This window comes from Exophiala aquamarina (assembly GCF_000709125.1).
Source record: "Exophiala aquamarina CBS 119918 chromosome Unknown aczIA-supercont1.24, whole genome shotgun sequence".
NCBI lineage: Eukaryota > Fungi > Ascomycota > Eurotiomycetes > Chaetothyriales > Herpotrichiellaceae > Exophiala > Exophiala aquamarina.
This window is the reverse complement of record NW_013550564.1, coordinates 92,551-114,509: the sequence shown is the minus strand read 5'-3', so window position 1 is coordinate 114,509 and position 21,959 is coordinate 92,551. Positions and strand designations below refer to the sequence as shown.

The 21,959-nt window shown below is 52.4% G+C and overlaps 9 protein-coding genes across 9 annotated transcripts; 3 read left to right on the top strand and 6 right to left on the bottom strand.

The window, feature by feature from the left end:
• Positions 1-696: 696 nt before the first annotated feature.
• A1O9_12534 (2,3-dihydroxybenzoate decarboxylase) lies at positions 697-1,881 on the top strand (the record flags this gene model as incomplete). The annotated part of the gene is made up of 3 exons (XM_013398521.1): positions 697-998; positions 1,097-1,520; positions 1,591-1,881. The coding sequence occupies 3 exons, from the start codon at positions 697-699 to the stop codon at positions 1,879-1,881; spliced, it is 1,017 nt and encodes a 338-aa protein (XP_013253975.1).
• A 750-nt stretch (positions 1,882-2,631) lies between these two features.
• On the top strand, positions 2,632-5,178 carry A1O9_12533 (uncharacterized protein; the record flags this gene model as incomplete). Its single annotated transcript, XM_013398520.1, has 5 exons — positions 2,632-3,085; positions 3,144-3,343; positions 3,488-3,882; positions 3,935-4,531; positions 4,623-5,178. The coding sequence occupies 5 exons, from the start codon at positions 2,632-2,634 to the stop codon at positions 5,176-5,178; spliced, it is 2,202 nt and encodes a 733-aa protein (XP_013253974.1).
• Positions 5,179-5,236: 58 nt separating this feature from the next.
• On the bottom strand, positions 5,237-6,322 carry A1O9_12532 (uncharacterized protein; the record flags this gene model as incomplete). The annotated part of the gene is made up of 1 exon (XM_013398519.1): positions 5,237-6,322. The coding sequence occupies one exon, from the start codon at positions 6,320-6,322 to the stop codon at positions 5,237-5,239; it is 1,086 nt and encodes a 361-aa protein (XP_013253973.1).
• Positions 6,323-7,765: 1,443 nt separating this feature from the next.
• A1O9_12531 (uncharacterized protein) lies at positions 7,766-11,566 on the bottom strand (the record flags this gene model as incomplete). The annotated part of the gene is made up of 1 exon (XM_013398518.1): positions 7,766-11,566. One exon carries the CDS (start codon positions 11,564-11,566, stop codon positions 7,766-7,768), a length of 3,801 nt encoding a protein of 1,266 aa, XP_013253972.1.
• Positions 11,567-12,083: 517 nt separating this feature from the next.
• A1O9_12530 (alcohol dehydrogenase) lies at positions 12,084-13,368 on the bottom strand (the record flags this gene model as incomplete). Its single annotated transcript, XM_013398517.1, has 3 exons — positions 12,084-12,198; positions 12,273-13,097; positions 13,202-13,368. The coding sequence occupies 3 exons, from the start codon at positions 13,366-13,368 to the stop codon at positions 12,084-12,086; spliced, it is 1,107 nt and encodes a 368-aa protein (XP_013253971.1).
• Positions 13,369-14,852: 1,484 nt separating this feature from the next.
• On the bottom strand, positions 14,853-15,593 carry A1O9_12529 (uncharacterized protein; the record flags this gene model as incomplete). The annotated part of the gene is made up of 1 exon (XM_013398516.1): positions 14,853-15,593. A coding segment is annotated over one exon (741 nt), but the record flags the coding sequence as incomplete, so codon positions are not given.
• Positions 15,594-17,355: 1,762 nt separating this feature from the next.
• A1O9_12528 (uncharacterized protein) lies at positions 17,356-17,773 on the bottom strand (the record flags this gene model as incomplete). Its single annotated transcript, XM_013398515.1, has 2 exons — positions 17,356-17,577; positions 17,699-17,773. Coding segments are annotated over 2 exons (297 nt in total), but the record flags the coding sequence as incomplete, so codon positions are not given.
• Positions 17,774-19,003: 1,230 nt separating this feature from the next.
• Positions 19,004-19,671, top strand: A1O9_12527 (uncharacterized protein; the record flags this gene model as incomplete). The annotated part of the gene is made up of 2 exons (XM_013398514.1): positions 19,004-19,078; positions 19,141-19,671. The coding sequence occupies 2 exons, from the start codon at positions 19,004-19,006 to the stop codon at positions 19,669-19,671; spliced, it is 606 nt and encodes a 201-aa protein (XP_013253968.1).
• Positions 19,672-20,293: 622 nt separating this feature from the next.
• A1O9_12526 (solute carrier family 25, member 46) lies at positions 20,294-21,328 on the bottom strand (the record flags this gene model as incomplete). The annotated part of the gene is made up of 2 exons (XM_013398513.1): positions 20,294-21,069; positions 21,217-21,328. The coding sequence occupies 2 exons, from the start codon at positions 21,326-21,328 to the stop codon at positions 20,294-20,296; spliced, it is 888 nt and encodes a 295-aa protein (XP_013253967.1).
• Between the last annotated feature and the right edge of the window lie 631 nt (positions 21,329-21,959).

The following is a 21,959-nucleotide window of genomic DNA, read 5'->3' as shown; positions in this document are numbered from 1 at the left end:
GGCTTTTCTGCTTTGTGCCGATATACCCACCAGTTGTCCAAGCATGATTGTACGATGTGCAATCGTCCCATGGTAGTGGTATATCTCTTTCCCGATGCGTTTCAATCCCAACCCGACGATCAGCGACTGTAAACCGCGGCCCGTGCACTTGCGGCTAGGTACCTCCGCTACCTCGAACTACGAAACAGTGGCCAATAACAAACACTCTGTGAGGTGGCTTGAAGGCATACAGATATCTGTCACTGTCCAGAATTACGTGTCGGGTAGGCCCCTCTCCCCGGAATTTCTCCTCAGTCACGCTCGACACTCAGACCCCTCTTGGTCCATTAAATCAGATCAAATGGTTGGACGCAGGATAGGTGACCGGGTGCTTTGCGCCGGTTGCATCGGTACGAGGTCGGTGATGCGCGGTGGGGGAGTTGCGGTCCTTTCTTTCATCACTGTCCGCGAGTCTGGTCGGTCTTTAATCTGTACTTCAACAGTCGGAGATCCACGCTTTTTTTTTTAAAGAACACAATCCCGGAATCGAATAAAAGTGTCTTCCATTTCCATATTCATTTGGATCTTCCAAGCCAGCGCTAAACAGACCTCTCCGGGAAAGCAACATCGAGCTGTTATATCATATCTTTGTCTTAGAGGCAATCTAATAGTACCAGACAACAACTGCAACAGGCCTCATCATCTCCATCAGTCACGATGCTCGGCAAGATCGCATTAGAAGAGGCCTTCGCACTACCACGGTTTGCGGAAAGGACGAGATGGTGGGCAGGACTGTTCGCCGTCGACCCCGATAAACATGCCGCTGAGATCAACGACATCACCGAGACGCGGATAAAGTATATGGACAAGTATGGCGTTGGCTTTCAACTGTTGTCATATACCGCCCCTGGTGTCCAGGATGTCTGGAACAAGGAAGAGGCTGAGGCACTGGCGACCGAGGTCAATGATTATGTTGCTACTGCTATTAAGTCACATCCGGATAGATTTGGTGCACTTGCGTAGGTTTCTTTCTCCCTGTCTCCCTTTCCTTGAGAGAGCGGGTGAAAGCATGGTCTGGAGTCAATCTTGGAACGCCTGCTTACTCGCAGGCGATTAGGACACTTTCGATGCACGACCCCAACCAAGCCGCGAACGAGCTACGGCGAGTAGTCAAAGAATACGGGTTCAAAGGAGCACTCGTCAACGACACGCAACGAGCCGGCGCCGACGGGGACGATATGATCTTCTACGACCAGCCTGAATGGGACTTGTTCTGGTCGACGGTGACGGAGCTAGATGTTCCATTCTACCTGCACCCGCGCAACCCGACAGGAACGATCCACGACAAGCTCTGGGCTCAGCGGAAATGGTTGGTCGGACCACCTCTCAGTTTCGCACAGGGCGTCAGTCTGCATCTCCTCGGCATGGTCACGAATGGAGTCTTTGACCGTCACCCAAAGCTTCAGATCGTCATTGGCCATCTTGGTGAACATCTTCCTTTCGACCTGTGGCGGATAAATCACTGGTTTGAGGATGTAAAGGTAAATATCGGAACTTTTTTTGGTTGACAAGGTCTATAATCTTCCGAATGCTAACGTGTCTCTTTTACAGAAACCTCTAGGATTGAAAGAGACCTGCAAAAAGACCATTCGCGAGTACTTTGCCCAGAACATCTGGATCACCACGAGTGGGCACTTCTCAACGCCCACCTTGCACTACTGTCTCACTGAGGTGGGAGCCGATCGGATATTGTTCTCGATTGACTATCCGTTTGAGAACTTTCATGATGCGTGTGACTGGTTCGACAAGGCTGAGATCAACGACGTTGACCGGAGGAAGATTGGTAAGGATAATGCGAAGAAGCTGTTTAAATTGGGCGAGTACAAGGATTCGAGTGCGTGAAGTTAAACTCTTACATTACCTTTTATGAAATCACCACAGGCATGGAGGGTATGATACGTGTTATTGTCGGATCGTGCAAGGCTGTGTACTATAGACGTTTTACTGGCTAGAATGTTCCAGGGCCAGTAGTATTCATGGCAGGCGCCCTGTCAGGCTAATTGTGGACCGGAAATTCCTTCACGGTCACTTGCATGCTATATATCTCATCCATTAGTGGTTTTGACCTGCATCGTCTACCTAATACCTCAGCCTCCCGGATGACATGGATGTGCAGGTGTCCCCGGATCGAGAACCTGACATCATCCGCGGCTAACAAGAGTCTGGGGTAAGCGTGCACCCCTCCGGCGTTGCTTGGTTGATGACTATTAACTGAGGATCTATCGTAAGGAGGGTTAGGCTCAGCTAGGCCTAATTATCTGTTTCCGTACCGAGAGACGGAATGGCCGTTGCTCCAGGTAAAGGTGGGGATCTGACAGATGATAATTAGACGGCCCTTATCAGGACGCAAAAGGTCAAGTCTGGCACTCGGCGTTGGTGTTGGTTCAGGCGCCTGAGTCCTTATCAGTTGTTCACGTCTTTCATCCCAGCAAACTCCATCAACTGAACCAACTCACTGATCTTCATTGCGCGCGTATGAGGACAATCCACAACTTACAGCACCTTCACATTAGGTTGCCATTCCCACCTCCCTAACCGCATTCAAACTCAGTTTCGTTCGGACTTGATACATGACCAGGCTCTTCGCAGGAAATGCCTCGACCAAAGGTCCGCCCTGAGGACAGGCAACGGGCAGCCAAAGCCTGCCTGCCTTGCAAATTCTCCAAGAAGAGATGCGATGCTCAATTACCTTGTGCCCATTGCACCAGGCGCAACAATGCTTCGGCCTGTACATATGAGGACACTGTCTACACTAACCGCACCCCTCGACGCCGTGCTTCAAACAGTATTCATCGACAATCGGTCACCTCGACTGCTCCACCATCCAGTCATTCTCACTCGAGTCAGCCAGAAGTCGACCATACCCAGAACTACAACCACAATCACGCCCAGAATCAGAATCAGAATCAGAATCAGAATCAGACTCCTCAATATGATATCCCAGATAGCTTTGCCGACCAGGGTCCAAGTGGTTTACTTGAAACTACTAGCTTCCCCCAACGAATCACTAGAGACCGACTGCTATTGAGCTCCAAAGGAGAGCAAGGTACGTACATTTGCCACCTACTCGTCCAGAGAGGATTTCTCAAAATAACTCTTATCAGTGTATATCGGCAAGACTGCTTCACTTTCTTTCTTGCAGTTTCTGCGTCATACCATCAGACAACAGATGGGCCCGTCTGTCTTCACCGAAAATGCTCGCAGACATCTCATGCTTGAGATCAATAGCCCTGAGGATGGCTCGAGTACTTTCAACGAAACCGATGCTTGCAAGCGGGCCTTGGTGGAGACCTACTTTGCTGCTGTAAGTGGTCTTTCTCCTGGTTACCATGAGTCCAGCCCCCGACATGACACCTGTCATGATATTGCCTCCTACGTCCTGAGTGATGGATGTGATACCCTTAGCTTGCGCCTTCTCCTTGTCCTCTAATCCTGATATATTGTCTAGACCAGTGGCCTCCTCGACCTTTACTCACGAGAAGAGACTGGAACGTATCTCTCGACAATCAGCACGCCCAATGACCACAGCCAGGGATTTGCTGTCATTGCTTTCGATCTAATCGTCGCCATTGGTGGCCAGTGTCGCGCTGCAAGTCCTACCGACCTCAGATATGCTGTGAGATGCTTCACTAGGGCGCAGAAAGCTGCCCTTGCAGGAATGCTCGAAGATCCTTGTCTCGATATGGTGCGCTGCTTTCTCCTTATGGCCTTCTATATGCTAGGCGCTTGCCGTAGGAACGCTGCCTTTATGTACCTTGGAGTAGCCTCGAAGGCAGCTTCAGCACTAGGTCTCCATGTCACCGACCAGTATCGTCATTTCCCAACCCAGGTACAGAGTATCAGGTAAGACGGAGTTAAGTCGCGACGCCCTGCTCTTGCTAACATGCTAAAACAGGTTACGCACATTAAAAAGCCTTCGTATTCTCGACGTCCTGGTCAGTTCGATTCTCGGAAGACCTTTGTCGACACCGGTGATGCGAATCGACAACACCTCGTTCAGTAACCTCCATACTCACATGGGTACTCCACGGGACATGGCGCTCAACGCCAGCTTCGGAGCTTGCTCCCTCATCGCGGAGATCATGCAAAACCTCGAGGCCGACAACACCGTGGATCTACCATTCGCGGACCAGACTCTAAAACGGTTGAGAGACTGGAGTTCCAGTCTTCCCAACAATATCAAACGATTCACCAAGGAATCCGCAACTCCATTGACGGTTTTAGACCAAGAGCGAGTCATCGGCAATATCCATGTTGCTTGTGTCTACTACTTCGCCGTCATGCTCGTTACTCGCCCTTTCCTGATCTCTCATCTGATGGCGAACCTTCCTGGCAGTGCTGCCGAGATTCCAGATACGCCCACGACGGCCAGAGAGCAGGCCGAGATCGTCAACATGGCGGAGGCATGTCTAGATTCAGCGGTGTACATGGCGCAGATTTGCCACGAAGCACTTCAATCCGGACTCTTCCTAAACGCCATGCCTCTTATGAAGTAAGCATACCCCTATGTCCCTCCCTCCCTCGAATTTAATACGTTTTCTGCTCTAGGCCAACTAACACATGTTTCTCCTCCACTTTCACAGAGCATGGATGTTCGCGGCCGGCCTCGTGATCGGCTTCTCCATGTTCGCGCAAGCGGAGCCGAAATTTGAAATGGACGAGTCCTTCAACGGCGCCCGCGAAGTCTTGAAGAAACTCTCCGACCACAGCCCACAAGCAGAACATTACCACGAGATCCTCACGGGGTTCGCCGACGCCATCCAACGCCACCGGCAACACCTCGCGCGCGAGAAGCGCAGGTCTCAAAACAAATACGTCAATCAGATCCTGAAGCTCGACATGAACATGAACTCCAACGGTGGCGGCGGCAGCTCGGGTCCGCACCAGTCGACGTTCTCGCCGCAGGCGCTGTCCAGGGAACTGGCAGATGCGGCGTCCAGTACGCTCGCGGCGGAAGACGTCGGACCGCTGGGCGACAGTGATTCTCCTCCTCAGCCGTTCCAGCTGTTTGACGCGTCGCAGCTCCCCGTCGATGGCGGCGGCGGCTTTGATTTCGGCATGTTCGGCTGGGACAATTTCGCCATGCAGATCTCGGAGAACTTTGCTTTTGACAACGACACGCTTTGGGATCTCGGTTGAAGAGAATCGAATTGGGAGAACAAATATTGGCCTTTCTATTGGGGCTTCTTCAAAATTCTCACCACTGATCCAATCGGCCGCGTCGCTTCAAGACCTCGGCGATAATCCCCGCTATCTGGTCACCAGTCTGCCACAGCTCATCGTGGTCGCCTGAGGCAGATAACTCGACGACCCCGATAGAAGCACCTATGGAAGATTTCAACGCTGCCTGCATGCCCACAAGCTGCCGATAAGGGACCAAGGTATCGTCTTGACTCTGCACGAGCACCACGGTGCCATTCTCCGGGCCCCATTCTTCCACCCAGTCCTTCACAGATACAGGACTGACATCATACCATGTATTTTCGTCGTCGCCAAACGCAGATCTGGTGAAGGCGTCGTACGCCGGGATCAAACCCGCGTGCTTATCGCCCGGGTCGTTGATCAATCCTGGCAGGTCGTATAGCCCGTCCAGGCCGATAACCACGCAAGGTTTGCAGACTTTCGGAACGTGTGCGGCAGCCTGGTCTTCAGGAGATGAAGCCGACGACCATCGCGCCACGTCCATCATCACCTGAAACGCCAAGGTCGCGCCGCAGCTGTGGCCCACCAGGGTGTAATTCTCCGCGAAACCGGTAACTTTCTGGACGAAGGCCAGCCCGCACAGCACGTCCACGATATGATCAGGATGTTTCCCGGAACGACTTGGCGTTGCCCCGCCATGGTGGTGACTAGGCGAGAGCGTATAATTCAGCGAGACGACGCCCGCGATGTCACGAAGCGAATCCGGGAATTTGAGGAGATGGTGCAACGTGGCGCCGAACGAGTCCGCGCGGATATCAGGGTCGCACCATGCGCCGCCGTGGATGTAGACGATCCACCATTTGTCTCCGTTGTTCTTTCGAGAGAGGAGAAGTTGCTCCGGCGTGTGCTGCTCCACTTTTGCCGCAGGTGCCGATGATGATGGTGATGATGGCGATGATGGAGACGACGATGGGGAGGGAAGCCAGACGTCGAGAGTCTGGAGCTCGTGGCCTCCATGCACGTATGGCACCGACGGCTTGTACCAGCCGACCGCCTTCTTCGGGCTCGATAAGTCTGGCGAGTCGTCCCATTGTTGCCATGGCACGCTGTCCCACAGGGAACCAAACTCTTCATCGGCCATGTCGTAAAAGGTGAAGTGGCCTCGCGATGGATGACTTGTGTAGTAATCGCCCGAAGATCTAGGATGTGTGCTGGTGTTGACGGTGATGTCAACAGCTAATATGTATAAGCTCCTCGATGTAAATTCAACCCCAGGTTTGCTCTGATAAAGTATCCCAGGTGTGCGATCGACGGATCGCGCGATTGTTGCGTAGCTTATGCAATCAATTGTAAGAGGAGAGTTGTCCTGTCAGAGCGGATCTGTGTGGGCCTGCCGCCCAAACCATTTAGGTCTTTCTGCTTGTCGCACAGCGAACGCCTTCGTCCTTCGTCCGAAGAACGATTGGCACGGCAAACTGGCCCCAACCCAGACTTCACTCACAGCCAGCCTCCTGGATGTCAAATCTTCAATCCCTCAACATACGCCCTCGGCTGCGATTCTTCTGGGGAAGCACACGCAGGACCTTTCTTGGCCGGCTGGAGCAGCAGTTGATTGATCGATGGCGTGAATGGACCGAGAAATTATAGCTATGTAAATAGCACACAAGTCCGCCCTAGGCAGTTACTTAGATGTCATCCCCCTGTGCATCCGAGGCGGAGAGGGGAGGAAGGAGTATGGTTCGTCGCGGAAGAGAGAGAGAGAGAGAGAGAGAGAGAGAGAGAGAGAGAGAGAGAGAGAGAGAGCCCTTACCCGACCCCCGCCTACCACACAGCACAACGGCGGAGCTTAACATCGCCAAAAAGGTCCACAGAGGCACATCTCCATTTCGGGACGCGAACTACCCGCTGCTCTTTCACTACGTGAATGTCGAATTGAAGATGACATGCCCATTTGGAATGTTGAAGCCGATGGGGGTGCGTCCGCGACTAGACTGGACCGTCTAGCCTACCTATGAGTCTTTGATTAGGTCAGAGAGGTAGTTTGACTGTAGATCCTCGTAAACACGAGCTGCCGGTCGCTTCGGTTTGTCATACTGAGACAGATCGCACTCGGTGCCTTGTACTCGGTAGCAAAGTAGGTAAGAAACTGGTTGGGTTTTCCTCAGGAGGATGGGACAAGGAAACAGTGCAGTATTCTAGAGTCATTGCAATGATAATAATAGTGACGAGAATCCTATAATTATGACAAGAACATGAATATGAACCATCCGCTTGGATAAGGCGCACCTTGCAAAGTAGTGTCCTGCCGTCCTGCCGTCCTGCCATCCGCTGCCAGCTCTTCTTTCTATTCCCGGGTTCAGAGTGATACATACCCTTATCCCTCCATGCTTGCTCGCCCGTTTCATCCTGGTGCCGCGAGAGCACAAAGTTTCAAAACATACCAATACGTCAATCAACGACACCGTAAACCTATACCGATCCATATCCCATCTGAAGAAAACTAGATTGATCGCCGTACATACAAAAGTTAAATCCACTCCGTCCCATCCCATCCCCTTGAACGAGCAGAAGAACTTGAACCTTTCTAAGAATTCCGCTGCTTCGCCGCCTCGAGGGCCTTCTTTATGCGATCCTTATGGTCCGGATCACTCCCAATCCCATCGATCAGGTCCTTTATCAACACTAGCGCGTCCGCCGGAGACTTATTGACGCTGTTGACGCGGGTGTTCATTTCTTGGACGAGCTTGGCGTCTTCTTTGGCTTTTTCGGACTCGAGCTTGGCGTACGTCGCTGTGTCGGCGTTGGCGGTGCGGGCCTCTGCCACGGAGACACCGAAGTCGGATTCATTGAGGAGCACGTCGGCTTCGTTTGAGAGGGCCAGGAGACGTCGTGAGTCGGTAATCACCGTATTGACGACCTCTTGGGCTAGCGTGAGTGTATCGCGCGCCCCGTCCCTTTCGTAGAGGGTTTCGCCGCTGTCAGGATTCTGGGAGGCGGCTCCGTTGGCGATGACTTTGTTCAGTTCCTGCAATTTGGTCAGAAGATCATCGACGAAGGTTTGATTATCGCCCAGTCCGCGAACGGTGGCACGGTCGAAAGAGTCCATCAGCTTATTAGCTCGATTGTCCTTTCCGCGCGCCTCATGCAAGACTTGAAGCTTCTCAGCGACAGCGAAATCCTTCTCAAGAGTCTTGACACCCGCTGTGTCACCATTTGTGTAGAGGACGGTCAACTCGAGATGTTTGCGTCGCCGCTCTCGTTCCACCTGTGCTTCTGCGACCTTCTGATGGCGGATTTCGATCTTGTTGAAAAGGGCCAGAACACAACTCATCACATCAGACATACGTGGTTTTTCATTGTTGCCCTTGAATAGACGACTGACAGGCTCGCTTTCTAGGTCGAGCAAGTCAATTGCCAACGTGTATGCCGTCATTAACTCAGCAATCTCCTTTTGTAACCTCTCAGTGACTGGATTGAAGACTTGTGTTGTGAAAGACTCGAGCTCTTCTTGGTTCTCCCGGAATCTCCTTTCAGCCTCTGACAGCTTGAACTCGGCCTCAAGATTACCAATGTCGGCATAGCCAATTTCATTATCATTGAAAAGCCCATCAATGTGGGCTTCAGACTCGACTTGCCGAGCGTGGCGTTCAGCATCTTGCTCGTTTCGGACTACCCGATTGGTTTTATCCCACTCAACAACCTTTGCATGAATGAATCCGAATTCATCAAGGACATCGTCAACCTTTGCTTTGACCATTTTCAGCTTGGGGTGTCCAGGACCTTCGATTGGAGTCGCCGGGGGAGCTTCGATCGGTAGAATTGACCTCAGACCCATCACAGCTTGCTTCAATGGGTCTTTGGGTGAGGCATTGGCTGGTGTTCCGACTCTCATCGAAGGAGGTGGTGGGCGACGTGCAGCATCGGCACCACCGGGTCGGATAGCCCCAGGTATGCCCCCAGGACCGGGCGTTTTCTGCCTTACAGCCATACTCTGTTGTCGAATCAGTCCGATGAAGGCTTCTTCATGCTCTCTCTTGCCACTTGCTGTACTCGGCCGAGCAGGAGGTATCAAATTGTCCGCTTTCATCAACCGACCTGAATCTATTACCGAATGTCGCAAGGTTGAATAAGCTTTATCTGCTGGCTGCAAAGGTGTTGGCTTCTCTTCCCGAGTCGCAGCGCTGTAGCGAAATGGCGTATAAGCTGGTCGAGCAGGTTCGAACTTGATTGGTTTACTAGGCTTGTTGCCTGGCGTCGATGTCCCAGATGCACCGGATGGAGGTGCCATTTCTGGAAGGACAAGGATAGGGGCATTAATCCCAGGGGAAGGAGGTCCTGGTGTTCGATAATCATCAATAACCATGGGGGCATTGATGCTCGGCGACAGTGCATCAGTATCAGGCTTCTTCGGAAGGCTTTGACCACGAGGAGGAAAAGTGTCGACAGCCGTAGCGGGCGGGGCAGTGGTTACCGGCGGTTTCTTAACCATCCTGGGACGGCCACCAGGACTATATTCCCCATCCTCATTGCCTCCAGAATCCAGGATAACGAAGGATTCATCTTTGGACGGCCGTCGTGCTTCAAGCACGGGCTTTGTCACAACTGGCGGGGCTGACGGTCGAGCAGGTTGGAAAGTTTGAGGCACATCTTCCACTGGCTTGGTGGCGGTAGGAGGAGGCACTGGAATTTGTGTAGGTTTGCTCGCAGCCTCGGCAACCGGGGGTTGAGGCTGCTCAATTGCAGGTTTCTCCTGCCTGACACTCTCAATCGCTCTGGCCGTCTCCGCCGGAATGGCCTTGGCCGCATCCTTCGTCTCATTGGGCAGTTCGATACCGTACAACAAGCTCCTCAGTCGAAGTTCCTTCTTGACGAAGGCTTGGAAAATGTCAAACTTGGCTTCATCGGACTCGGCACCCGACTCCTTCCGCAGCATGGCGCCATATCTCTTCAAAGAAGCTTTGAATTCTGGCTCGAGGTCGGCGTAGGGGTCGACCACTTTAGCGGTAGGGGAGAGCTCTGGAGATGCCACACGACCTGAGGTACGAGATTCCGGCCGGACAGTCTGTTCTGGAGGATGGCTAGGCCTAAGAGGGCTAGTCCAGGCTTGAATGACACTGTCAATATTCCCATTGCCGTTCATGTTCAGGCTATCCGAGCGAACTGAGGGGTGGCCAGATGAAGACGGTCTCTCTTCAACGGGTTGAGGCGGTTGAACGGCAACGGCACTTCCTTGTGGGTGTGCCCGAGAGTCTTTCCGTGGCGTAACAGGGCTGTTAGGACCGATCTCGACTGGCGACGTAGGGCGCCCGGTCATTGACAATGGAGTATGGGACGTAGATACCGCTGGCGGGGCAGGTGTAGGGGCAGGCGATGGGACACGTTGGTCATGGTAGTATGCAGTCACAGCAGGAATTGGAGGGCTGGTTGGTGTCTCTAACGGAGGATTGCTCTCATAGTGCTCCCAATCGGAAGGACCACCAAAACTAAGGGCTTGTGATTGATTTTGCTTATCGTTCGCCTTCTGACCGGCCGTACTCCCATGTCCTTGATGACCCCAGTAGACATTGCTTCCCTCTATCGGAGAGACCAACGGGGCATCCACAGTCGCGGAGACCTGGGCCGCGGGCGGCGCTGTGGGATAGTAGGAAGGGCCTGCGGGTTGTGGTGGTCCCCATTGATGCTGGGGCGCAGGGTCGTACTGATGAGAGGGAGGGTGGTGCGAGTATTCTTGATGCGGAGTGCTGACCCGGTTGTAAAGAGGCTGCACTACTGGTGGTGGTGGTGGTGCAGATACTGGAGCCTGTGCCTGTGCCTGTGCCTGCGCCTGTGCCTGATACTCAGCTGGTCGTGGGGGCGGAGGAGGAGGGAAGGTGGACTGTTGAGGAGACAGATTCGCTTGATAGGGATCTCCCCATGAGGTTGCGTAATGCGGTTGCTGGGTCGAAGGATGGGTGGTGGTGGTAGAGGAGGTCGGCGGCTGGTGAGAGGAGCTCAGAGACTGGTTGTGAGCGTGGCCGTGTCCGTGACCAGGCTGCGGGCTGATTCGGCCTGCTGCGCTCTCTGGCCGCGGTGGAAGGGGAGGCTTCTCTTCATATGGTTGGGGTACCAATCCTTGATTGTAGCGGACGCCCCATGCGGATGTATCATACTGAGACTGCTGCGTGGAAGGAGGAGGCGGTGGTGGTGGAGGCGGTGGTAGAGGCGGTCCAAAGGAATTTAATGAGGTCTGGCCGTACGGAGAGACAGGGGACGTTGGCTGTTGCTGTATTCTCGGATCGCCCCATCCTCTCCGTGAAGGTGCTTGCCATTGAGGCTGCGGTGGACCGGGCGTCTGCTGCGAATAATTGTAGCCAGGGTTGGTGTTGTTGGTGTTGTACGGATTCATGGTGCTGATGCAGCAAGCCGCGCCCGATAACTGTACCGGAGTATACCTTGCATCAACGGCGTCGGCGACGACGGTGGCAACTTATTTCTGGAATTGATGTGACCTTCCCATAGATCCTCTCCTCGAAAAGAATGCAAAGTGCGTCGGCGACAAAAAGGAGATGGGAAAGGGAGAGGGAGAGGGCCGAATCCTTCCTAATCAATTAATCCTGGTCCTAGTTAGCGATGCGCAGCTTTGCCCAGCCCAGCCTCGCCTTGCCTCGTATCTCGATTTTCCATATGGGACAGAGTCCCGCTAAACCATGAATACACGATCACAGAGAAGTCTGACTTTGATCATTGCATGATACGAATTGCTCAATAACTGGTATATAATTGAATTCTTCTTTTTATAGCTCTTGCTACGCCTTCAACCCAGTAGTAGGTAGGTCAAACCGCTGCTCCCCCGGGCGAGTGGGTACAGGGCCTAGTAAATCAAACGATGAGGCGCACCAACCCTCTCTTCCCCCAAAGAAAAATCATCCACTCAAATCAAGAACAACTCTTCCCTGCAACTGGCCCTTATCCATCCGGTGGAACACTTCCGTCAGCTTGTCCATCGACTGGACCTCAAAATGAGTCTTGACCACACCCCTAGCAAAACACCAACCATGTCAGCCTTGCGATTCTTTTTCAGTATGCAAGAGGGCGAGAGCTTCAGCACTTACCTCGATGCCATCTCCAGCGTCTCCTTGGCATCCTGCCTATTGCCCACTGCCGAGCCAACAATTCTCAACTCCCGCGCGAGCATCGTTGCGGGATCCGCCGTCTGAATCGGCACTGACGGGCCCTCGGGGACACCCACACAGACCAGCGTCCCTCTGAACTTGAGAAAACTCAGACCCTGCGCATACGCGACATTGCTCGCCGTGCAGACCACGACGGCAGCGACACCAGGCCCACCCGTGATAGCCTTGACATCTTCGACCAATTTCTTCGACCCCTCGTCATCACGGCTGTAGTTCGCCAGGTTAAGGAACTTTTCAGCACCGCACTCCATCGCGAGCTTCTCCTTCTCGCCCATGTCAATCCCGATCATGCGAAGCCCCATCCCGCGCGCACCGATCTGCAAAGCAAGATGGCCCAGCCCGCCGCCCGCACCGGGGATCACTACCCAATCGCCCGGCTTAGCCCCGGACTTGCGCAGCGCGCTGTACACCGTGACGCCGCCGCAGAGCATCGGGGCGGCCATATCGCTGGGGAGGCTCTCGGGGATAGGTGTGACATAGTGAGCCGGCGCGAGGGCGTACTGCTGGAACGTGCCGGGCGTGTAGTAGCCGCTGATTTTGGCTGAAGTGCAGTTCGCGTCAGCGCCGACCAGGCACGGCTCGCAGTTCCCACACGCCGAAGCGATCCATTTGATCCCGACGCGGTCGCCGACTTTCACATTGGAGTTTTCTGTTCCTGGTCCTAGAGAAGCAATCACGCCGACGCCCTCGTGGCCGCCCACTTGCCCCTGCGCGGTGGGTGCGGGGAGCCATGCCCATGAATTGCTTTAAGAGGTGTCAATAGTCATCCTTGAAATGGCTTTTGTTGAAAGGTACGTGATATTCAAAAGGAAGTTCGTTAGGAGCTGGAGATGTGGTAATACACATACCACATGACGCCCATATCAGAATGGCAGACACCAGAATGTGTCAGGTTGACAAGCACTTCACCCACACCTGGCTTGGGAGTCTCGATCTCCTCGATCTTGGCCGAGATGCTGCCTGGGTTGTCGTAGACCAAGGCTTTATGCCGCGTGGGAACCTCGACTGAACCCATCTTTTGTTGTGTTGGACGAGGGACCTGCGATTTGAATGCTTCTAGCAACCGTCGTACTTAAACACGATTTCAAATGCTGGATATCGACAGACGAGGCAGGGTCGTATGCGTAGGAGATGTGTTGCACAGCGCAGGACGGTAATATCGAGGAGCGAAAAGGAGCAATCACAACTGCCAGGCCGTTAATATAAAGCTAAGAGACTGCCAGTCAAGTAGTCTCTCACAAAGGAGTTCTCCGGAGGATGAGACGTTACGACCAGCCCACCAGCAGTAGTACATATAGTATATATCCTCTTATCTCAGCACCAACACCACCACCACCACCACCACCAAAACCGAATGCCACCCTTTAAGTGCGTGGGGTAAAGATCCATCTGCCTGTCACCCGTATAGGGCAAACCGCATCTGCCGAGGTGCTCACTTGCTGTAACTTGACTGGCTTTAGTGAGGGGGTTTCTCCGCGAAAAGCCATGGCCTCGATGTGAGAATCCGCGCTCGGTGCATACTACTAGCACAGGGCTCGCCTGGTCGAGTCAGCATAACACCCGTCATCGACGCATGTCCCGGATCGGGGCTGCGGTGGCATGCAAGGTTGTTTGTCAATGGAGGACAGGACGCTGACGCACGAGTAGCTCTCAATTTACTCCGTACTAACCTCGGCTTTTGACTGGGATGTGGAGTGGTGGGAATAAGGGTCGAGTGGCTCGTTTTACCCCGCCATCGGTGATGACGAAGACGTATGGACATCGTACTGCCGTGGTCAGGGTCTAGACCTGCTCGTGGTATCGGCTGTCGTTTGCCTAATCATGAGACACACTTGGGTGTGTAGAGGACCCGGTGAAGAATGGCTCGAGGATTCATTTGTGGACCGTGCATTGTCGAGCCTTCGAAAGGAACGGTCACCCATCCAACTCGACAATCTCCATCCTAGAAAAGCCTATGTCTTTGAAATTGATATTCTTACTGAATTAATATTGACCCGAAATCTAAACATGACTGCTTCGCAGTCAAGTCGAGACTGAAAAAAACAACCCGGACCCTGTTAACAGGCGAGGTGCTGGCGGAACCAACCAACATGAAGTAAACACCATCGAAATCCGGAATCCCTCTCCACGATGCTGTCTCCCCCTCGACCATCCCTTGGTAGTAAAGCTGGAACAGGCCATTCTTGGTGACTATTCGGTGCATATTCGGTCTGGTCTCATCGACCACGAAGGTGCATAGTGATGACTTGCCCTCACTTAACCACCGACCCCTTCACTGCAACTCCACCCTTGAGACAGGTTGATGCAGGTGACAGCTATCCCATCCACCTGATCTATCGCATCCACAATCTTCTCTTGCGTCATTATGCTAGTATCATTCGCTTTCGGTTGTCCGCATATCCAAGCAAAGCTTAGTCACCATCGACACCTTTCAATCCCCAGATTTTCCAAGATCGAGCCACCCACAGAGTCAATCTTAGATCAATCTTAGATCAAACTCAAGCGATCTCGGTAGGGTTTTGGAGTGCCATTGGCAAGGAGTTGCCCGACAATCCCCCGCAGTTTGTTTCGCATTTCATTCCCCTTGAATGTCCCCGGTGCCAGCGCCTTGATTGCTTCCAGAGCGGCGAGAATAAACACAGGCTCCTGTGGTGGCGGGCTATGAATGAGATAGTGATAGAGGCTGATCTCAACTTCTCCACCCGACGACCTCCGCGTTCTAGTGGAGCCATGTTTGTGTACACTATCCATGTTTCGCTTACACACCTCTTGCAAAGCAGAAACCAAGGCTTGTGCAAGGTCATTCAATCCTTCTGACACATCCTCGAGATCGTCGGATGCGGATTGGGAAAGTATGCGTGTGGTTTGGGAGATTTCCTCGACCAAGGCACGCCTTTGAGCCTTTCCTTCTTGCCAAGGCACGGTGTTGTCATATTTCTCGATTTCAGCTTTGAAGAGTCGATTGATCTTCTGGCCAAACTTCCGCATCCGTACGTCTGCCGGCTCCAACTCGTTGAGGACTACCCACGCAGCAGGATCATGGCAACCCTTTTGCATCAGTGATCCCGGCAAGTCGTCGCCGATAACCCATTCCGATGATGATCTTTTGGATTGCTCCTCACCAATACTTGCAAAGATATCAGCCTTATAGTTTGATGGGATTTCGTCCCTGTCGAAAGAGGCGAGGATCCCTCTGATACGTTTCTTCCTCTGTTCCAAGCTTGAAGCAGCAAACCGCATATCGTCGGGTAACGACAGCTGTGAGAATTCTTCTGTGGGAGTTGCCATTTCTGAGGAAGACGTACTGACAGGAGAGCCGGAGATCTTAAGCACCTCAATAAGTCAAGTTTTTGGCTTCGTGAAGGCCAGGTCGTCCTACACTTAAGACCACATGGTCGACTGCTATGTATCGAAGCCATTAGTAGCGACCAACCTGAAAGTCAAGAGCGAGCCATGCTCCCGGTCAAATGTATACCGTAGCGAATAACTATTAGTAGGAGATTGTTGAATGCATCAATTTGATACCCTCATGCAGGCAGTCTAGCCCCCAAAGCCTATCACGAGGACCCACACTCTGTACCGGGAGCCGCATCGAGTTGCTCTCGGGATCTTTGTAGTGGGAATTAACCCTTTTGACCCTCGCGAGGCGCATTCTTCCTTGCTTTAGTACGAGTGTGAAAGGAACCTCAAGCAAGGTGGAGTTCAGTGGTCGACGCGAAAGGGGCCGTCACGTGACGGCGGTTGCATGGCCGGCGGTTGCAGCTCGGACTGTGATTGGCTGCAATCCAACCTTCCGACGCGATCCCGCCGAGATAGTAGGCACTGCAAGCACTGCAATGCCCGAGGCGAGACTAGAGAAGGTGAAAGAGCATACGAAGACCTACTGGCCGCAGACAATAGATTCGGCTGCGCTTCTTGATGATGGGGGGGCATGATTGCTACTCCGCCCTAACAGTCATTTTACCAACCTGTATCTCGATGAATTGGCCTCTGTTGCGGACAACAACGCGAAGCTGCATTTCAGGAAAGACCTGATGGCTGCAGGATATGGTCAAGAGAGACATGGGCGTAGTTCAAGGCATACGCAAGACCGATGTTCGACGTTGCGAAGACCAGAAATCCTTCACCGGCTGCCAAGAATGATTGTGATGTTGAATGTGATTGCCTAGGTAGCTGATGTGCAGACGGATTCCGGGTGGACACAATACAGACTAGTCGAAATATGCCGTTACAAGCGCATCGATATCCCTTTCTCCTTTGGATATACTTCCGGTAAACGCCACACTAGGAACGGTGTCTAGCACGACAATTCTTTTCTAGAGATGGTGGTAGAGAGTGTGCATCTTGGGAATGCCGGGTCCTTTTCCGCGAGCAGCCTAACAACCGAATGTAGCAGTAGACTTGATGCCTGCTATCTGTTAGCTCCTCGCGCTAAGGCGAAATGGATCCGAGAGGTGTGCTTCCATCAATTTCTGCAAATATTGAACATGGCCGATGCCGGCGAATCGATAATCAAAGGTTGCTCGTTCAGGGTTGAACGGGATTGAGGGACGGGTCGGTCCAAGCGTTGAGGTCGCCGGCTTCATGCACTTGATTCTCGTTTCCCTGTCGGCTGATCCCATCGTCACACAGGAAATGGCTTCCCGGTTGGGTGTCTCCTCGTCACTGGCAGATGGCTTGGGACCTACCATCTGTGAGCCGCTGCAACCTTTGCGGCGCTGAAAATCTTGACGTCGTGAACATGAAGTATGATTTGTTCTTTGGTCCAGAGCGTGGATCAGCATTCCCACCTCAGCGAATCATGCATGCATCGCTTCAAAAGGCATGCGCATTTCTTTAACCAATATGGCAATAGATCGTCTGAGCTGATGGCTAGTCCTCGAGTCGTATGAATCTCGGCCGTTAGGCCTTTTCTATGGTGATAGCAAGGACGAGTACAATCAGGGTCAGCAAAACCTAAGAAGGTTAGTGATTCATGCCTTACATGACAGGACAGTCACCATACTAGAGTCGTTAGAGTTCCGGCACATTTTACTTCCCATCCACCGGCCACAGCATGACCTCGAGCCATTTCATTTTGAAGGCGGACGAATCTCACAGCCCCTAGAAAGGAAAAGGAAATTGCACAGGCATGACACACACATGAAAGCGGTACACTGATGACAAAATAACCCAAGACTGGATTCGGAGTGGGACTATGCTGCAGCCGCATAAGTTGAGCAATCTATCGATCAAGGCAAATCAGCATAGACAGGCAGGCTAGTGGATTTGCTCCAAGTTGATCTGCATCAGAAGAGCTTTGTTTTGACAGACATAGCTCGTATTGCAGGTTTGTCGTGACTTACAATCACACCCAGCATTGCAAAGGCCTGGCCAGTTCGGAGGTATCCGAGATAAGTTCTTTCGTTGGCTATATTTTCCGGCGTCAGCCAGGTCATGACCCGGGTAGGCTGGGTTCTATACCTAAATGGTCACGGCAAGCAACATGAGGAACGGCTAGAAAGATGTATCTCTTCCACCATCGAGAGAATTTATGAGTTCCATGGCTTGTTCCAGTGACTGTTGGAAATATCGAGGCCTCATGAGGCTCAAGTTCTAGGGCCTCACGATCTGAACGTGTAGAAAGGCTTTGAGTAGCTGAAATGATGCTACTTTCTTCATACGCATCATGGTGGTGGCGACTGCTGCTCTCGGCCTCTGCCATTGATGCAGATGAATCAACAGTCCAGGCTACCTCCACAGAGTCTGGTTCTGGCAAAGCCTCCTCACAATGGCTGAGTCAGGTGAAATTCGGCAGTGCACCAATGAGCAAGTCCGAATACTTCGTATCAGACTATCCTTATGGTTAAATGAATCCTTCGAGATGAGGTGGTGTCATTGATGCAGAAGGAGGAATAGGCGAATATTCAAAGCGTGGATGGGAGTCAATCATAGGATGATGTCTGAGGTGCCTTTCCGGATTTCAAGTTGAAAATCTGCAGGGATGCCAGGCAGTGTGGGATGAACCAGGAAGAACCAGGAGCAGGTGGCCGCTTTATCCTCGGCACCAACCCGAACATGAGCGAGGCATGTCACGTGCCGCTAATCACCGGGCTCACGAGGGCCAATGAGCATGCGCACCAGATCGCCTAAAAAGATATGATAGGCACTACAAGCCCCTAGAGCCTCCCAATCGAAGCCGCCTAGGCGCTACCTACGGGCTTCAACGTGCGATGACGGCAGCGGAGCGGCCCAACGTCCCAGGTTCCCCCAGGCATGACTTCCCTAAACTCCATCCTGGTTTGGTTGCCAGCCACGAGTTTATCAACACCTGCAATTTAGCATCTGTGTTGGTGTTGCTGCTGTGACGACTCCCAGCCTCCCCATCCATTTTCCCACTTTATTTCCCAATCAATTGAAATATCCTGCATCGAGTATATAACTCTTCGCTAGAAGTAAGTTGCTCTTCTTTCCCCCCTTGTCTGTGCTCCCTCGTTGTCATCTCCACGTGGACCCCGCCTTATCAATTGCTTGGTGTTCGGTGTTCGGTGTACGGTACTCGATATTCACTCCTCGGTACTGACACTCGGTCCTGCAGAATCAAAAGAGCAACGAGCGCAACAAGCCGCCCTACGCTCCAAGCTCACCTCCCTTCGAGAAGCTTGTTCAAGATGCTCGGTGGACTCCTCTTCTCCTTCTGGAGAATTGCGGAAGTCATCACCTTGATTCCAGTGATTGGCATGCTGGTAAGTCACTGTTCTCACCGCCGTCTACATCAACCCCGCCCAACTAACCCTTGAATCGACAGGCTTGGTTCGTACAGGGTTTCAATGAGAACAACCAGTTGACTCCGAACTTCATCCTTGTCCTCTTTATCGTCGCGATTCTTGCCTGCGCCTGGGCCATTGCGACGCTCCTGCGACTCGGATCCACCCGCCGCTCTGCACTGTTCGTTGCCTTTATCGACCTCTGCTTCGTGGGCGCCTTTATCGCGGCAGTGTGGTATTTACGCGGCATCTCCAGAGCAGACTGCTCCAACTTCTCCAGCGGTTCCATCTACATCGATCTTGGGCCGTTCGGCTATTATGGCCGCACCAGTGGCTCGTCATGGGCGATCAATATCAACAAGAACTGCGCCATGCTCAAGGCTTCGTGGGCCTTTGCCATCATGAACGTCATCTTTTTCTTTATTACATTCATCCTCGCTCTCTTTCTCCATCGCCATGAGAGGGTCGTTGTCACCAAAGAGGTCCGACGAAGACACAGCCACGGCAGCAGGAGAGGCCATTCTCGCTCAGGCTCGAGAAGAAGCTCCAGCCGTCGTCGGTATTATGTCTAGAAGGGGGTTGTGGTTCAGGATCAGTCGGTAGAACAAAGCGATATAGTGTTCCTTGGTTCTAGACACTATTCCCAGGACATATTACGAATTTCCTTCTTTGCGGTCTTCATTGACCGATTTCTTGGTCTATGACATTCATGTGTTAGCGATGCAGCGAAGCCTTTTGCCTTTCAGTTGACGATAATCTTGCAGAGCTTCCCTTTCAGCTCACGAATGATGGAATGCAGTTGGGAAATCGTTGATAGCCTTGGGTTGAGATATAGAGCAAAACTAGATACCTCAACCCTAGTCGTACAAAACTCAAATTAAATGTGGCTCATTTTTGGATTTCTATTCTAGGCTTTGCAAGATTGTGGGCCCTGACCAACCTGCCTTCCCATTACTAGATGGCATTTTAAGTATCTGCTGAGATGCTCTGGATGCTTCCGTGACTGAAATTCGAAAAGCCAATTAGAAATCTGGCACCTGTGATGCTTCACTAATATGCACGAGTTCCCACTCCATATATCCATTGTCATATCCATTGTAAAGAGAAGCATTTATCCAAGTGCACGCATCGTCATCTCCACCCTGAAGGCCATCGTCAGCTCCGATATCTCGAACAGAAGGGAATCAACAATACTCACACAGCAAAGGTGCCCGCGCTTACGGGCATCGCCCTAGCCAAAGTTGGCCCAATGCCTTTCCAAAACCCGCGAGCACCCTCTACCTGCCACGTCTTTGCGAAACAATCACGCATCGTCTTGTATTTCTGGTCCTTTCCGAATCCGTCAGTCTGCATTTTGCTCTTGATCACATCAAACGGATAGCTAGCAATCCAAAGGGCTTCGCCAGCCAGTCCACCGTAGAAGGCGACCTTGGGCGAAGAGATCTCCGACCGCTGTACGTTGTTCCGCTTCATGTCCTGGTTCATCAGGTACTCGAATGTCAGGAACCAAACTCCATAGGCTTGCGCCTCTCGGTACAAGGTCACCGCTTGGCCGCGATAGAGGCCCCGAAGCACACCGGCGTTGGCCGAGAGCTTCTTGATGCAGTCCAAAGGGCCACTGTACAGCCGATCCGTGCCGTGAGGCTGGGTCTGCAGTCTGATCCTGATGTGCTCAATGGGTCCCGAAAGCACCGAGTTGGTCAGGCCTGCGAACGCTCCTGCCATGTAGTATTGGCCGTATGAGAGCTCCCCCGTGCCGTGAGGGTTAGCATGCAGATTGCGGTCTTCAAACGCCCGGCGAGCATAGTGAAATGCCCCGAACTGTACAGACACGCATGCACCGATACCTATTAGGGGAGTGAGAGTGCCCTTGTAGAAGGCCAAAGGCCCTTCATTTTTGAGAACGGACGAGGCACATGCTACTGCGTTGGGATACTTGGATGTCGTTTGTAGTCGGACCTTGACGATATCTGGGCATATGAGAAAAGGTTTCCAGATTCACGACTGTTGTCTGCTTACCAAATGGCTGGCCTGGTACTTATCGTTAGCGATCATTCACTCACGCCCGACGTGGGATCGCTTGTGTCGAGCGCGAGCCCAATCATCACAGAACTCACCTAGAAGAACCTGAGCCACACCCCCAGCAGCTCCAGCGGCCAAATCTTTCGCTGTTCTGGCCCAACTCTCTATTTCGACCTCCTTCGCCTCGAGCTTGTCGACTTCAGCCATCACAGATATCGACAAGGGCTGTTCCTGAAATTCCCCTTCTCGACTTCCTGAGCTAGTTTGACCTCAAGTCACCTCAAACCCACCTCATAATCAGAAGCTCGGAAGGATATGTGCACGGGATTATTCTTGAAATATCTGTTTTGGGATTTTTGGAGTTTGCTTTGGTGGTCTCCGCGCACGCCATTGTCGTATTTGCCCGCCTCAACGCTGATTGGTGGGAATGTGGCTCCCGGATACGTTACTCCTTACACGCTTTCGCCGATCACCGCGTCGGGGATGTCTGCGAGTTTTTGCCCGACAGGGAAGTTTATCATTTTCAAGTATATGGAGGCATCCCTACGAGCAGGCGACTACTACAACAGGCATGTTGGTAATGCTGTAAACCATTCTAACTCGTGTCTATATTTGCTTGATGAACACCACAATTGAGATGTTGGTACCTGTTTCCAGGCGAGATGGGTGATTCCGGTGATTCCCAGACTTGGAATTTCTAAGGGTATGATGCTACATATCTACTGCTCGACCATGATGACCCTCGAGCAACTTTGGGAATTACGTATGGTTATCAAGCTATCAATGGATAGTTACTCGTAGCGTGCATTGTACGAGTGCCTCTCTCAATATCTCTGGC